The sequence below is a fragment of the Anser cygnoides genome, chromosome 4 (assembly GCF_040182565.1).
Source record: "Anser cygnoides isolate HZ-2024a breed goose chromosome 4, Taihu_goose_T2T_genome, whole genome shotgun sequence".
In the NCBI taxonomy this organism is placed as follows: domain Eukaryota; kingdom Metazoa; phylum Chordata; class Aves; order Anseriformes; family Anatidae; genus Anser; species Anser cygnoides.
The window spans coordinates 62,078,398-62,094,598 of NC_089876.1; the positions used below are offsets into that span (position 1 = coordinate 62,078,398).

The 16,201-nt window shown below is 37.7% G+C and overlaps 1 protein-coding gene across 6 annotated transcripts in view; it reads left to right on the plus strand.

The window, feature by feature from the left end:
* The window catches only part of MTMR7 (myotubularin related protein 7), a 67,099-nt gene extending 55,526 nt beyond the window's left edge, over nucleotides 1-11,573 (plus strand). For 3 of the 6 annotated variants that reach the window (XM_066996783.1, XM_066996784.1, XM_048049816.2), the window contains 6 exons: nucleotides 1,313-1,438; nucleotides 2,195-2,244; nucleotides 3,930-4,130; nucleotides 5,882-6,022; nucleotides 8,294-8,420; nucleotides 8,872-11,573. In XM_066996783.1, coding sequence (XP_066852884.1) covers nucleotides 1,313-1,438; nucleotides 2,195-2,244; nucleotides 3,930-4,130; nucleotides 5,882-6,022; nucleotides 8,294-8,420; nucleotides 8,872-9,228 — 1,002 coding nt within the window. In that variant the 3' untranslated portion in view covers nucleotides 9,229-11,573. The remainder of the gene's footprint in view (nucleotides 1-1,312; nucleotides 1,439-2,194; nucleotides 2,245-3,929; nucleotides 4,131-5,881; nucleotides 6,023-8,293; nucleotides 8,421-8,871) is intronic. The other 3 variants (XM_048049819.2, XM_048049818.2, XM_048049820.2) reach the window with 3 other exon arrangements.
* The last annotated feature ends 4,628 nt before the right edge of the window (nucleotides 11,574-16,201 follow it).

A 16,201-nucleotide genomic window follows, 5' to 3' on the forward strand; every position in this document is an offset into this window, starting at 1 on the left:
CTAAATGTTTATTTATCTAAGCAGTGTCTTTCCTAACCTATTTTATTTCTTTCTTTTCTAAACATAGTTCTCTTTAGAAATGGCAAAGGCCAAAATCCTTAGAATTTAAAATAACCCTCAAGTTCCAAAAATAATGCAACACGAGACTTTGGAGAGCATTGTACAAATCCCCTCTTTGTGTGTTTCTCCTGGATTATGGTTAAAATGGGATCCTCTCTCCTCAGTTATTCACTTTAAAAGTATTTGTACAATCTTGCTTATTAGATATGGATGTTCACTACTACCACAGGCTTCATCAGAAATCTTTACAATTATGTTTTTAATGCAGTATGGTGTAATAATATCCATGCTAGCCTGGCACTGGAGGCAGACATTACCATTATTGACATTGCCATCAGGAAGGGAAATTAAGAGCCATATGGAAATATGGCTGTTCTGTTGCTGGTACGTGAGTGAGAGCATTAGCAGTAGCTGAGCTGGCTTTAGACAGTTGTCCCCTCTTGCCAGTTGATGTATTTTAATTGCTCTGTGTGGTCTGGATCCTCTTGTACACAGTAGGCTTTTGGAACTGAGAATCGGTGAAGCTGTGTTCTAGGTGAATTTGCTGGTATATTTTGGAAATGTATTTATCTGCAAGTTCCATAATAGCTAAGTACCACCCCCCCCTTTTTTTTTCCAATGTATCTATCCTCTTAGTGCATCTAAAGGACAGGGAGGGATGCCTATCACAAATTACAAACGAGATTTTGTAGTATGTGCCTTCAAGTCCCCAGATCCAATGTTTGTGTCTCACTGGTGTTCACAAAAAACAGGTGCTGAAATTCAGATCTCTTCCTTTCTGGATAAGGTCAGAGGGTTAGTTCTCTCTTCTGTCTCCCCATAGCCCAAAAGCATACTTAGCTATTCTATGCAGAACAGCTTTATGAAGAGGAGGTGAAAGTAACTCAAAACCAGAATAGCTAACAACTTGGCGGTTAGAAAGCTGCTTGGCATGTGGGACAGCATTCACTGCTCCTTTGGCACAAGAAACTGTTGAAATGGATCCCTCGTCCTCCCATACTGGCGCAGAAAGAGGTGATGCTGCAAACACTGTATTGCATGGGATGGGATGCGATTAAGACCTTCCAAATGAGAGGAATAATGCTCAACATCATTCAGGAAATCTGTGGCAGAATTAGAAACAAAATTAAACAAACCCAAAGTTTTCCCAATTCTCAAATGAATGCCCTCCATACTGTGCTGTCTCACTTTTCCTCTCTTACTATTGCCTTTCTGCTGCTTGTGAAATCTCTGACTTTTTCTGTATTCTTAGGCTGTAGCTGAGGAAGGTGTGAGTGTGCTTGTTCACTGCTCTGATGGCTGGGATAGAACAGCCCAGGTTTGCTCTGTAGCAAGCCTTCTGTTGGACCCATATTACAGAACTATGAAGGGATTCATGGTAAGCAGGTTCTCTTTCACATAGTAAATGAAAATAGTATGGCATCATTTTAGAAAATGTTATCTTTTTTTTCTTTCTGATGGAAAATCAACTTTCTCTATTTTTTTTTCTCCTTATGTATAAAGGTTTTTATCCATCCAAGTTAGTCTCCCCATTTCTTTATGAAATGCTATCAAAGGTGTGGAGCAGTTGGGTACCCATCTGTTTTTTTTCATAAACTCAACCAAGAAAATTTCTTGTGGCCCAAGGGGCTTTTTGGTGCAAGCATGAGTTTGTGTTTATTTTCTGGAATAAATGAAGTTATGAGTGTCAGAAGTGTGTGATCCCCAGACACTAGATTGCAATGAGCAAGCATGTTGGAAGATCTCATCCTTTACCAAGCACACCAGCACTAGTGAGGCATCTAGGAATGCCTGTTAAGTTAATGGGCACACATTAAGATGAGGTTTGAAACATTGTTAGGTACTGGTTTAGAAAATGATGAAGCAACCTAATTTATGTTGAAATATTGGCATCCTACTTGCATTAATCAAAAACGCTACTTTCTTCTGAGTTGGCAGTGGTGCTCAATGCTCATCATTTTTCTGCTTGCTGTAAAATTTTTCTGGGATTCCGATACTGCTTGCTTACATCATATCTTGCTCAACACTTTTCTGCTTATTCTAAAAAATACCTGGGATTCCAATACTGCTTGTTCTACCTGCTTCAATATGTCAGCTCTGCTCCACTACACTGAACGCAATATTCTCATTTTAGGTTTTAATTGAAAAAGATTGGATTTCCTTTGGTCACAAATTTAACCACAGGTAAGGCTGTGCTGAAGTTTTTCTCTGTATATATTTTACGTAGTCAGTATCCACTGCCATTCCAATTTTACTTTACTTGTTTTTCAAAGCATATCAACAGAACACACCCTCAGGATATCATCACATCCATCTTCCCCCTCTATATAACTTAGCTGCCTGGAAAAATCAAAGTGAAATATTTTTGTATCTGTCTTTTATTGTATATTCACTACAAGATTGCTATGAAGAATACTGAGTGCTGGTCTTGCAATTGCTATGATGCATGTGAGGAAAAAAATAGTATGTGGCTTGAAAATCCCCTTTGGAATCCAGGAGATCTTTCAGTAGTGCCAAGACTTCCCACTTAAGTCCCTGTTCAGGAGAGTGTACATCTTCCAGGATAGTACTTACATTTAGGCATGTCTTTGAGTTACCTATTATCTAAAATATATTTTTCTTATTATGCTTTGTTCCAATGAAAACAATAGCATTTGTTCAGAAACATCAGGTAAAGGAAAAGCAGAGAGTCATCTATCTGGACAAGTTATTTTGTGCATCCATAATAGAAAGGCTATAACATAATGAAAATGTCTGAAGAGTTTATGTATAAACATGGATAAATATCCATGTTTTCTTTATTTTCTTTCTTTTCCTTTAGTTTCTGTAAAAATATAAAGTGTAATTTTTGTATTGGGGCTTAACTACATGATATTGCTTGATTCGGATATAAATTTATGTTCTTTAAAAAAAAGCGCACACAAAAAAACAACTTTTCAGTATAAGCGCCACAACACTTGTGAAATTCCAGCCGGAATTACCACATTAAAAAATAATGCTGCCAGATGTCTATTATTATCAGGTGATAGATACAATGAAATGTAATCACCGATGGCTGTACTCTGATTTCCAGTACAATACTGTTATGCTCGCTTTGATGCATAGTAACAGTAGAAGTGAAGGCTTTGATTTTAGATGTTGATAGATTTCCACTCTCCATTTTTCCACTTTCCATTTTTCCCAAGCTTTATGACACTAGACAAGCAGAATAATTAATTGAAAATGCTTCTTCCTATTAGGTAGACTTAAAAAATATTTTTTATTTCTGTGTGTTCTGTATTTTCAGGTTCCTGTTCTTCAGCGTACCCTACAGCAAGTGGTTTCAACAGACAGTTTTATAGATAGAAAGTTTCATGTTCACTTTACAGATAAAGTAGCTGTAAAAATTTCCCACTTTCTAAAAATGTCACCAAGAGAGGGCAGCTTTAAACTGTTTTCTGCCAAAGTTGTTCTGTTCCTCTCCTGCTCAGTCTTCTGGGTTTGGCAATGGTCTGACGTTGACAGACTGTCTAGGATAGCTTGCTAAAGTCACTGCAGTCATTCTTATGCTGACTTCTGTTACTGTGGCATAACTGTGTATTAATAGCATTAAAACGTGGCTATGTAGCAGCCAGCTGTTAGTAGATGTGAAGTAACAAGACACCCATAAGGGGCTTCTGTTTCTATTTGATAAATTCTGCTTTCCTTCTACTCCATGAGCCTTGCATCATTTTTGTAAGTAAAAACACGCTGGTGGTTGAGATTTTAGAAATGAATATAGTTTGTGCGCTGAAAGTGTGAGGGCTTTGTTTTCATTAATTCAGGATTCATCAATCCAGTTTTCCTAGCGGATTTCAGGTTATAACTGAATGTGTCTTGTCCTGTTTTAGGTATGGCAATTTAGATGGAGATCCAAAAGAGATATCCCCTGTTATTGACCAGTTCATCGAATGTGTCTGGCAGTTAATGGAACAATTTCCTTGCGCCTTTGAATTTAATGAGAGATTCCTGATCCACATACAGCACCATATCTATTCTTGCCAGTTTGGTAATTTCCTGTGTAACAGCCAGAAGGAGAGACGAGAGCTGAAGTATGAAAGCCTTTTCTTTAGAAGCATATTTATGGTGGGGTCTGTGGGTGTGTTACTGTGTTCAAGACTCCAGTGTTTCCCAGCCCAGGTGTACGTGCTTCCATAACGCACAAGGTGCAGCGTAGCATTCCTGGCTGTCATCTTCTGGTGACACAGATTAATACCAAAAATGTTGATCCTCTGCAACGTGGCTCTGCTGTGAGTATAATCCACTGTGTGCATGACAGGGATTAGTGAGAACTGATGAGAGCATTAGACCTTTAGCCACGTGGCCCTAGCCTTACTGAAGTATTAACAACATATGAGGCAAGCTCTAAAAAAAAGATGATGATATTAATGAAAATTAAGTTCTCAGTTTAACAGTCACTGCTCTTCTGTGTTCTAACCTATCTTTGGATCTCATGTTCTTCCCAGCCACCACTCTAGTCCTGTCCTCTGGGATACTTACTTATGAACAGCCTTTTAGTCTGGTACCCCTCCTGAGGACTGAGTTACCAAACTGTCCTTCTGCTGTTTAGCTCCAAAGCAATTATGCATTAATCTACCTGTCCTCAGTTCCTAACAGAGCCAACATTATCACTCACGGCAGAGCTGATGTTCGTTATCTGCTGCATGGGGCCCTGGCTCCTAGGTTACATCATGGTACCCCCTGCTTTTCTCATGCATCATGATCATGACAGCAATAGTATTGCGAGGGAAGCGGCAGTCATTGCTGCTGTTTGGATCCTTTCACTGCTCAAATGCAGAGCATTTGATATAGCTTCATCATATCCCAAGCTATAACTGCAGGAGAAATCTCAGCTCACTTGTGTGGGCATCCTTTTGGTGCAGCAATAGGTCTGAAAGCCAATTTTATGGAGGTGATCCTCTCCATCTCTCAAACCTTTGGGACCAAATACCCCAAAATTCTCATGCTAACAAAGAAATTTTAGCTGATACTGCTAGGGCAAACCATCCCAAAGCATCTTACTGTCCATCACAGTTTACATGTGACCACAGACTCCACCATTATGTGATTCAGATGTATGATTATGTGATTCAGACCAAGAACACACAACCTGGCCAAGCACTGAACCTGCTGTGACTCACTCCACGTAATCCACAGAAAAAAAGTGACCCATCACTGGAGTCTTAAAAAGAAGCTGAAAGTCACTTCACCTCACAGAAGCAAGATCCTGTCATGTAAAGCATTTTTTTTTTTTAACAATCTCAATTATTTTATACAGCGCCTGTCATTGCCAGCTTGCATAATTACAAGCCCTCCCATGGGTGAATTTAACTCAGAGTAGAGAGAACAATTGACTACTCAGCTTCTGCAGCCAGGCAATGTTCATATACGTGTCAGGCTTCTGCCTGTTTACTGGCCACGCATAACAAGCATGGGTTATGAATGCCTCCAGTTTCACCAAGGCCACGAAGGGGTTGCAGAGCAGTGGGGCAGGAAAGAAAGCACCAAGCTGTCCATCATCATTCCATGCATACTGCGGGGGAAGGTTCATGGGGCTGTTCTAGGACTTCTACAGAGGAAGCCTAAAATGAACCCAGCTCTCTACATTCTCTCTCCAGCTGCTCTGGCTTTATGGGGAACGGATTGGATTTTGCTGTTAATGACCAACAAAGGGATACATCTTATTCTGCTAAGGAAGTATAAAGCTGATTGTAAACAAGTAGAGCACTAGAATGTCTTACCCAAGCTTTATCAATACCTGAATTGTGCTTGAGATATTTATACACTTGACTCTATTTTTCAGAATCCAAGAACGAACATATTCACTGTGGGCTCACCTGTGGAAAAACCGTGCAGATTACTTGAATCCTCTCTACAGATCAAACCACAGCCAAACCCAAGGGACCCTGTACCCACAGATGGCTCCATGCAACTTCTTGTACAAGTAGGTAATATCACTTGCTGCTGAGAAGCATAGGATGTGTTAGTACATAAAAGCACATAATGCCTTTGTATTTATGTATTTATCGCTCCATAAGAGAACTTACAGAGAGTGAATTCAGGTTCAGATGCAATGAGTTCATTCCTTGCACGCTCACAGTCAGCCAACACCTCTGCAGCAGTCCACAGCAGAGTATTAGTCTGAAAAGAAGCTTAAGATTAGAGCTATATTGATAGTGGTGTGTCCTAATTTCATGGTTACTCACTTCTTCCAGTGAAAAATGGCTCTTTCAGTTCTGTTCTCATCGATGTTTTCTAAATTTAAATTTCCTTATAATACTTCTTCCATTCAAGATTTTACAATGATGATTTGATACAGTTTAATTGCTAACCTGAGTGTTCAGTAAAAATAAAAGTAGACTTTCTCCGTGTTGTTGTTATACCTTAAAGTATACACGATGAATTCTTTTTTTTTTTCAAAATTGAACTAAACCTAATGAGTTTAGAATTGTTGGTATTGACATTCTGACTTGAGTAATTAATTGTGCTATTAATTTTAACAAACTTAAGGAGAACTTGATTAGAAATACATGAAAACTGTGACTTAAGTAAAAGCAATTAATTTGCTTTCTAACTGCAACTAAAAGCACCTGCTAAAAAGTCAGTAAGTATCCTAGATGACAGAAACTGAATTTTATCACATCTACTGTTCCAGGCCATATCCACGTTAAAAGAGTTTAAAAATAGCCATTAATTGTATTCTTTGGCATAGTGGGATTTGTAAAAGAAATACCAATACTCCATTAGAAAAGTAATCCAGTTGATTTTAATTGAATTACTTGGGTGTGTAAAGATTTCCGAGCTATCAGACTGTACACTTAAGGGGGAACATGACTTAAATAGTATACAGTGTAGTATTGGGGTAGAATAATAGCTACTTGGCTGGACAGGTGCATCTGAGGGCAAGTCTCTCAGTTACTTAACCTGTCTGGTGAGCTACTTACATACTCAAAGTCAGGTTCTGGTCATGTGTTTTGTGGAAAACGGGAAGGAAGAATGCTAGAGTAAGCCACAGACTTACAGTTTGAATCCTTTTCTCCTGAAAATGAAAAATCAACTCAAGTGTTTAGCTAAGAGTTTGTCAGATAATTCCATAGAGCAGGAAGGTAACTAGCCAGCGTGTATGCTTCATGCAATTTCCATAGGCTGGTGTTTGCCTTTCCTTTTGCTATGGATTGCTATTTTAAATCAATTGCAATCCAGCGTACAGCAACTTGGTATCACTAGCAGAGGCTTCTCCATTAGAACAACACATAAGTCCCCAGATCTGGAAAGCACTTGAGTACACCTCCAGCTAAGGAACCTATTTAATTATTTTTCTTTCTTTCCCAGCTTGCTTGTTTTCTTAAGCATTCTGTTTACTTGAGAGGTGTAAGCATATATTTAGGCAGCAACTGAAATGCCATAATTATTTTAGAGAAAAAAATTCATCTCATGTTTAAAATTTCAGTTTAACTTTCAAGAGATCAGGACACTATACTGTTTTTTAGCCTTCGTTTTTAAGCCTTCTTTACAGGGGGAAAAAAAAAAAAAGCAAATTGGTAATTAGCTGCCCTTCACTCCCCTACCCCAGACAAAAATAAGCATACAGAATTCCAAAATTGGCTTTGTGGGAAGTTAAATAATGGTTAACAACTAGAATTATGAAAAACGGTCTGTAACCATGGCTCCGGTATAGGTAGGTACCTTTGCTCTAAAGCACATACAGTGTAGAACAAGAAAATACTGTAGCAAAAGTTTGTATTAGTCTTAGAGGATACCTGTTCTTTTGATAAGCTATATCACTTCTGATTGATAGTTAACGTCCTGAATCGCTGAAAACCCTAATCAGTGAACCACCCAGAGCCATGTGATCCAAGACATTCCTGTTTCTTTCTATTGTGTATAAGAAGTGGTTCAAGCTGCGCATGTCCACAGATTTGCATCTTCAGGCCAGAGCCAATGTAGATGAACCGTAATGAACCACAGCTGTGGTGCTTAGGGACACGGTTTAGTGGTAGACTTGGCAGTGCTAGGTTAACAGTTGGACTTGGTGATCTTAGAGCTCTTTTCCGACTTAAGCGATTATAAATCTTACCAAATAGTTAATGAATGTATGGAACATGTATGCACTCCAATGATGGACCTAAAAAAGGCTGAAAAAAATGCATGTATTTAAGTCTTCTGATACCATATTGCCAAATGAGAAAACTGCTGACCTTCCCCTCAATTCCAGGTTCTGGAGTGGTATGTACAATCGCTTTGAAAAGGGGCTGCATCCTCGACAGTCAGTTACTGATTATCTGATGGCAGTGAAGGAAGAGACTCAGCAGCTGGAAGAAGAGCTGGAAGTCTTAGGAGAGGTAATAAACACTTGATTGGGATGTCCCAGACTCAAGCTGATGGCAAACAAAACCCAATTCCGTATGTGACAGAATCCCCTACACAATACATCCTCTTCTGGCATACGGATGTCCAGCCATGGTGCTTGTTCTCACATAAGTCACAGGGATTGTTTTGCTTTTGACATTCTGAGGCACAAAGGTAGACCTCTCTCTTTAAGGTGAGAATTTCACCTGTGATAGCGCATCCATACTATTCCTGAAAGAAAACTTATATCCTTCTCTAATTCAGTTCAGCGTCAGTTTGTGACAGACTTGTGCATGTCTCATACTCCATAAACAGAAAAAAAGTTCAAAGGGTGCCCCTTGGGTTGGGCTTTAAATTATTTATTTTTCAAAAGGCAAAGACACTTAAAAGGAACCCTGGGTCCTAAATGGGTGCATGTAATATATACTGTTTTCTTGATTTCAGAGACTGGCCAATCTTCAGAAAATGCAATTAAATGATAATAAAATCCAGAGTAAGCAGCAAGACCGAAGCAAACAATTAGGGCTTTCTGCTTCCACCAACAGTTTAGCCAATACTCCCCAGGAGTATAGCAGCGATCTGAAATCATTCCCATCCCGGAGCCCTTCACAAGGGGATGAGGATTCAGCCTTGATTTTGACACAGGACAACCTGAAAAGCTCTGATCCTGACCTCTCAGCCAACAGTGATCAGGAGTCTGGTGTGGAGGACTTAAGCTGCAGGTCCCCCAGTGGGGGCGGCTGCTTGCCTAGCGAGGACAGCGGTAAGGATTCAGATGAAGCTGTGTGTCTGGCAGTCTGAAATAACCTTTTCAGCAGGAAAGGATCTAGATGAAGCCAAGTCCTTCATGGTCTGGAATGATGCATTTTCATCAGATAAAGAATGGGAATGGTCTGTGGCCTAAAGAAATAATCCAAAGAAAGGGAACTGTGCAATTGTGTAAGTAAAGATTAAGCAGAACAAGCCATTATTAGTTTTTAGACATAATGCTAATGAAAGGTAATCTCTGCTGTTATGAATATTTAATTTAAGCCAATGTGGTGTTTGTTTTCACTTTATCAATGCTGCACATAATTATTCTTTACTTTGTACATTTCCATATTTATTGTACAAAATAAGTTATTCTGCAAAGACATGAAATTCCAAAGTACTCTTACATATATGGACAAAGTTGAAGATCCACTTAGTGCTAAGCTACTGGTGAAGCAGTCAGAACTTATTTTTATAGCTTTTGTTGCCTTCAAATTTATTGTGAGCATCCTTTGTTTTTTCCATGAGAGGTGTTACTTTTTGAATTCCAACAATTACTTATTTTGCATATTCTCCTACTAGAATCCTTTAAGGCAATGTAAACCTAACAAATGAATATGCTTGCTTAGGGAACAAATGCAGCTTTGATACTACAGAAGGATTCCTTAGTAAGAAGCACGTGAATGCATCCTGTTTGTACTCAACTCTCAACCAGTGTTGAAAATTCAGTAGTTTCTGTGAACAAAACTTCAAGGACTATAACAATACTTAACACAATCTTTGTGGTAAAACATCCCTTTAAAATGAAAGATGTTAGGCTGTGTACTATAGCCTCTGTCTTTTGTTCTCAAACGTTATTTATAGTTTACTCTTGTTCAAAACTGCCTAAGTAAGATATAAAGGTAAAGTTTTAAACATACTAAAAATCTAGACTCTTTGGCTTATTTTGACTCCTACTTGTCAGTCGTATTTCAGTGGGAGCGAGGTATGTACACAGTCTAAAATTACTTATAAAAGTCACCTACAAGTATTGCTCCAAATCCAGAATTAGCATCCAGATGGTTATGCCCATAAAGGAATTATTGTATTTCTTCCAAATTTTATTGTTCAGACTAACCTAAAAGTTGTTTTTTTTATCTGCACACAGAATTTCCCTTATAGCATTCGCCAACCTGAGCATAGCAACGCTAATTTAAGACTGATTCAAAGAACCATTTTTCTAGTATCAATTATGGAATAGAACAATACAATAGAAAATTCAGTCTTAAGTTTGGTTTAATAATTTTCATTTTTTTTTATCAGTAGGAGCAATAGCTTTCATAATTATAGATATAAACCATTGAAAAATGTTTAAAACTTGGGATGTTTTGAAACTCACTAAAAGGCTTCCAAATGAAGCCGACTCCTGCTCCTCCTCCTCCACCCCCCAATTAAAGCAAATTAGTTAAATATATAATTCATGTCTGCTTTGAATTCCTAGAAGACAACAATGTAGCATTGAGTTCTAATAAAGCAAAACATGGTAATGATGTAAGTTTACTTTGATGGCACTTCCTACTACTTCTTCAAGTACAGATTTACAGGCAGAATTATATAAATATACCTCAATTTAGAAGCTTTAGATTTTCTTACTCAGTCTGCTTTTGCGGAATGGCTCTTCATTTTGTTCTAAGAACTTGTTATTGAGTAGGTAAACCTCAGTATCATTACTATCCTAATTAATATCCTCTTAAGAGAGCTGCTGTTTTTGAAGAAAGAATTTAATTCTTAACAATGTAGATCTTACTGTTACACTGGAAAGGCCAGATTCTCAGTTTGATAAATTCCTGTCACTCAATTAAAAATAGGGCTATGATAACTTACCTTCTGCTGAGGATCCAGCCTTCTGGTTTTTAATCTTTATGGCTTTTTAATGAATGAAAATCCTGATTTTAATTGTACTTTTAAAAATGTTTCATATTTTGAACATAGCCTGTAAAATTTATGGTATTAGAGGAGATTTTGAATGGGTTTTCTCAAAGTAAAGAAATATACTGTAAAGTCAGCAATGAAACAAAACATACAGCTATCTTCCTAAAAATGAGTTTGAGACTGGGCAATACCATTGTGCATCTTTAAAATGTAAAATTGTATATCATGGTATTACACCTTCTTAAATATGTTTAGAAACAAATGCAGAACAGGAATATAGGCATACTCAAAGCACTATCCTCATGGAGCTAATGCAAGTTCTTAGCTAACATACTAACATTTTAAATGAAGTCTTTGCTTAGCAGCCCTCTCTGATGTGTGAGTCCTTGAAATTCTGCATTACTTACTATTGTTTTCATCATTGTAATGTATGTATTTGTGACATTATTAGCCTGCTGAGAAACACTTCCAAATAAATACTTAAGGTGCACTGTTATGTTATTTCATAATGCTGAATGAAACAAAGGTTTGCTTTCCCAATTCTTGTAATACAGTTCTTCAGTTACTCAAGAGGCATTTTGTCACTGAGGTCAAGGGATTATTTTATCTTTCCTACTTTCATACTTGAGTTCAGTACTTTAAACTGTGGAGAAATCTACAGCTTGAAAACAGCTGCTGTCAGTGAACTTGAGTTCATTATATAGGAGTCTGTTACATCCCTTCATTTCTTCTATGCAAAAGAAAAAGGATGAGCAAACCACACTATGAACTACCTTAATTTCTTGGAGCCTTGTAGGGATCTTCCCTTTGCTGCAAATCCTTGCAAATCTGGCATGAGTCCACTGTAATTTGAAATAGGACACACATGAGCATAACAAACTGCTGGGAAGAAGGGATTAGAAGAGTATTAGAGGTTTCTGCAGTGTAACTTTAACCTCAGAACAGTTCAGGCTGTTCTTTAGTATGAAAATGTGTATCTAGAGGACACTGAGGGTAATGAGATCAAACAGTGAAAGTTTTTTCTACACATGATGTCCAGCTGAAGAACAGACAAAATGTATTCATCAACTGCTTTTAATAGCAGCTCTATACACAACATAGATAAAGGTAGTAAATTGGAATCTGAAAAGCTGAGAAATAAGAGGAAATAAGTTGGAGGGGACAGCTGAGATTGAACAGTATCGTTACAAGCAAGGAAGAAAAAATAATAGAAGGATGGAGGCAGGGAGTAAAGCTCTCTGTAAAATGACTGGGAGGGGAACCACATACTTTGAAGATATGGGGACAGTCAGAACACAAGTTTACATAACATAAAAAGTGTTTGATGACAGAAATCAGTCACAATTAAAATCCAGCAATAACAAAGAGGTAATCTTTGCAATGAAGATAAGGATTTTATCACAAGCTAACTTGATGCTTAACCAAGGACATTGCCCTGATCTGCACACAGAATCCTCAAGTTTATCACTATCTTAGCCAAGGCAATGGGACAATTTTCCAGCTGAAGCTCGAGCACAGCTTTCACATTGGCTGGTCACTGTTCCGTGCTATAGTACAGAGATAGGTAAACACTACAGTGACTGAAAAACAGTGACAGGTAAGTTTCTGACAATTTCTCTGTGAAGGGAGGAACATGTGGTACAGAAAGTAAGTTGCAAGTAGGTCAATTTATACAGTATTAAGACTAATGAAATATCTGCCAAAGTTCTAGGGCCAGGAGCACAGCAAAGCTGGAATTCAGAGACACCAGAAACATTGCCAGAGAATGGGGAGATGGGAAGGAATATTAAAATAAGCATTCAACTTTATTTACATGATTTAAATTGCCAGTAAAACACAAGGAGACAGAAAATCAAATTATTTTACATCTTAAAATTTAGTGGTCTCCTAATATAGATCGTTCTGTAAAAGAAGCTAATGAAACTTTACTGGTTCACTAGAATCAGTAAGTGAATTCAGTCAAGGACCTGTTTTTACGTCTACTAGTTGTCAAGCTTATTCAGATTAATTTATTGTTTCCGATGATTAAATAATGTAGTCATTTTCTTACTTTGTTAAAGTATTCCCTTATTACTGGTGTTGTACGTAGCAATAAGCTTCAAAGAACAATGTTAAAGTTGATATCTATAGCTGTCTGACCAAACTACAGCATTTACAAAAGCAGTAGCCAGAGCTGCAATGTGGGTTTTCAAAACCTATTTCAGTGAAGATGGCTCTAAGTAATTACTGCTGTTGAAAGGGTTAAGCTGTAAAAACTCAAATCACTACATACAAAGAATGAAAGTTTGTCTTTGAGTAGCTTACTGCACCAGTTTCCAACACAATTCTGTATCCACCCAACTCCTGAAATACACAGCTCTACCCATAATTTAAGACAATTACCAGTTTTGTTAAAAATCCCAAAGCCTTTATTTGTATGTTTAACACACTACAGTATTTATTATTCAGAATAATGTACACAATAAGGCTATAATAACTGACTTTAACTCTCTTGCCAGTGTTTTAATTCAGCTTTACCTGAATGTCTCTAAGAGAGATTATTCCTAGTCTTCAGAGGGAGTAGTAAGAACTTAGATAGAAACAAGACTAAAAGATTTCTGTATTTGGTCAAAGTCCAAATTGGCAAAACTGCAAGAGTATGTATAAAGTAAATACAGCAATTACAGTAGATTAGGTACTACTCAGATCTAACTTTCTAGTCTTTTGCTTGTACTGGTGGTTAGCATAGCTGTTTGTATCTGACAATCTGTCTTTCAGAAAAGTTAGCATGTCAAATACACCGTGAAATCTAAGAAAAACTTCTATAATCCCCAGCAGAACGTACCATTAACAGCAGTTAAAATGAAACCTACTTGATTTCAGACATATTTTAAAGTTTCTCTGGTCTGCAATATCATCAGTTATAATTGCTATATAAAGAATTCACTTCTGGATTTAAGTAGTCTCTTGACTCAGGGAAGAACAAGAGGCCTAAATTCAGCTTAAAAACCACCATTTTGCAATGAGATGAGGTATTTAAAGATGCAAAATCAGACTCAATTAGCAGTTACAATACAGAATGTGCCCTTGAACCCACCCCAAACTACTGCAATACCAACGACAAATTGCCTCCTTACTTTTGTATTTCTTACTCGTTTCACTTTTCCATTTGGCATAACACCTCAGTACGAGCGTTACACAATGCAAGGTCCTTCAGAAACCAGTCACTATAAGTAGCCTACTACTTCAGGCTGCTTAAAAGCTCACTTGACACATTTCAAAAGACTTTTAGGATATGCATCTAACAGCAGCTTCCATCCTCTAAACAATTCCCTATGAAGTGTAGAAGCTGGATTTACAACTACACTTCACATTTCTGTAAAATATAATAAAGAATATGCTTAACGGTGAATAACTAGCAAGCTAGAAGCCAGCTAACTCTGACAGTATTTATCACTGTTCTACCCTGTCTTCTGGTGACAGTATGAAGGTTACATATAAGAAAAACGTTTGCATTGGCACAAATAATGTTGGACTTAAAAAAACAAAGCAACAACAACAGAAAAAACAACAGCAGGTTGGTTTATCTTTTAAGGGTCATAAGGATGCCATTCCTGCATATTTCACAGGACACCTGTAATTCGCCAAGTACACTGTTACTGGATTCAGGGAGTTCTGTGCTCCTTTGGATGGGTTTGTGCCCACTAAAAAAAACAACAGGGGAAAAATCTCCTTAGAAATAGGAACAGATATGAGAGAGAAAATAAAAAGGGAGATGAGAGAGGTCTTTCAACGTTGATACCCCTGAAAAAGAAACACTGTACTAAGAACTTGCACGGAAGACTGACATACCATCAGAACCTTTGCTACCATCAGGACGCTACGAAGACCTACATTTGTAAGTTTGATCTCTTGGAAAACAGGACTAACCAAAGAGGAAAAGCTGAAATGCTGTGAATTTGTTCTAGTTTTGGAAGCAAATTATCTGAAAGTGACCTGGCTGGAGAGTTCAGTCACAGCAGAAGAGCACTGTAATATACCACGTAACGTTGGACAGGAGGTGGAAAATGAAGACAGAAGCCTGTCATTTCATAGCAACATAAAATGTGTAAGGAAAATAGTCCAACTGAGGAAGAGCACTAGACGTTGGCTCATCTGTCCCTTTCTCTTCTTACAAGGACTGGGGAAAAATAAAACAAAAAAACAACAGCCCTGGATAGAATTGCATGACCAGTCTTTAAGCTTCCTTAGCTAGATACTCAAAGATTCAAAGCAACTTGGTCACTCAACACAGAAGTAGATGGGGTTTGCCAAGAAGGTAACACTGATGACTTAAGTCTAACTTCTCTAGAGATGCAGAAATCACACTACTCAGAGACCTGTTTCCAAAACCTCTTAGAAACCATTTCAATATCATTTTAAAGTAGGGCTTTAGTTAGCAAACTAGCAGAAGTGCTCTATCAATAAAAAAAGTATTATGCACACTCAGTGGAAATGTTTTTGGTGTGTATTTTTTTTTTTTTGAAAATATTCTGTACATTATTGCTTAACTGGTGGCACTTATAAACTACTTATTTTTTCAGGCACCTAAGTATCTTTTTTGATTTGGACAATAGTTGTATTTACCTAGGGACATCCAATCTCAGCATTTGGCCCAGCTTTTCAAAAGAAAAAAACTCAAACACTAGCAATTATTATACTTGCCCTGAATGGCAGCAGCTTAAGACAAGCAACAAAACTGTGAAGTACAAGAGGGCTGAGATTAAAGCCCCATTTGAAGATTCACTAGGCTGCGGTACAGACCTTAGCCTGTCTTGGCTAAGAAGGTTATCTCCAAACTGTTTTCTGACAAGAAAGGAGCAGGCTTTCTGACAGATTACTTAATCAGTTCTTTACCTTATTCCTCTTCCAGAACTGTAGTTACTTCTGTTCTTCTGGTACTTGACTGTCCCCATGAAAACCTAATTCACTGACAAAATTAAGAAAAAGAATTTGTCTTTTTGCAAGACCAAGAGAGAACATACACGTATGTTTTTAGGGGTTGTATTTTTCTCCTATTACAATACTGCATTTGGTCCTACCCACTCTCACAGAATACACCCCATCCTACAAAAGATCCTCACCTGAGTCAAGA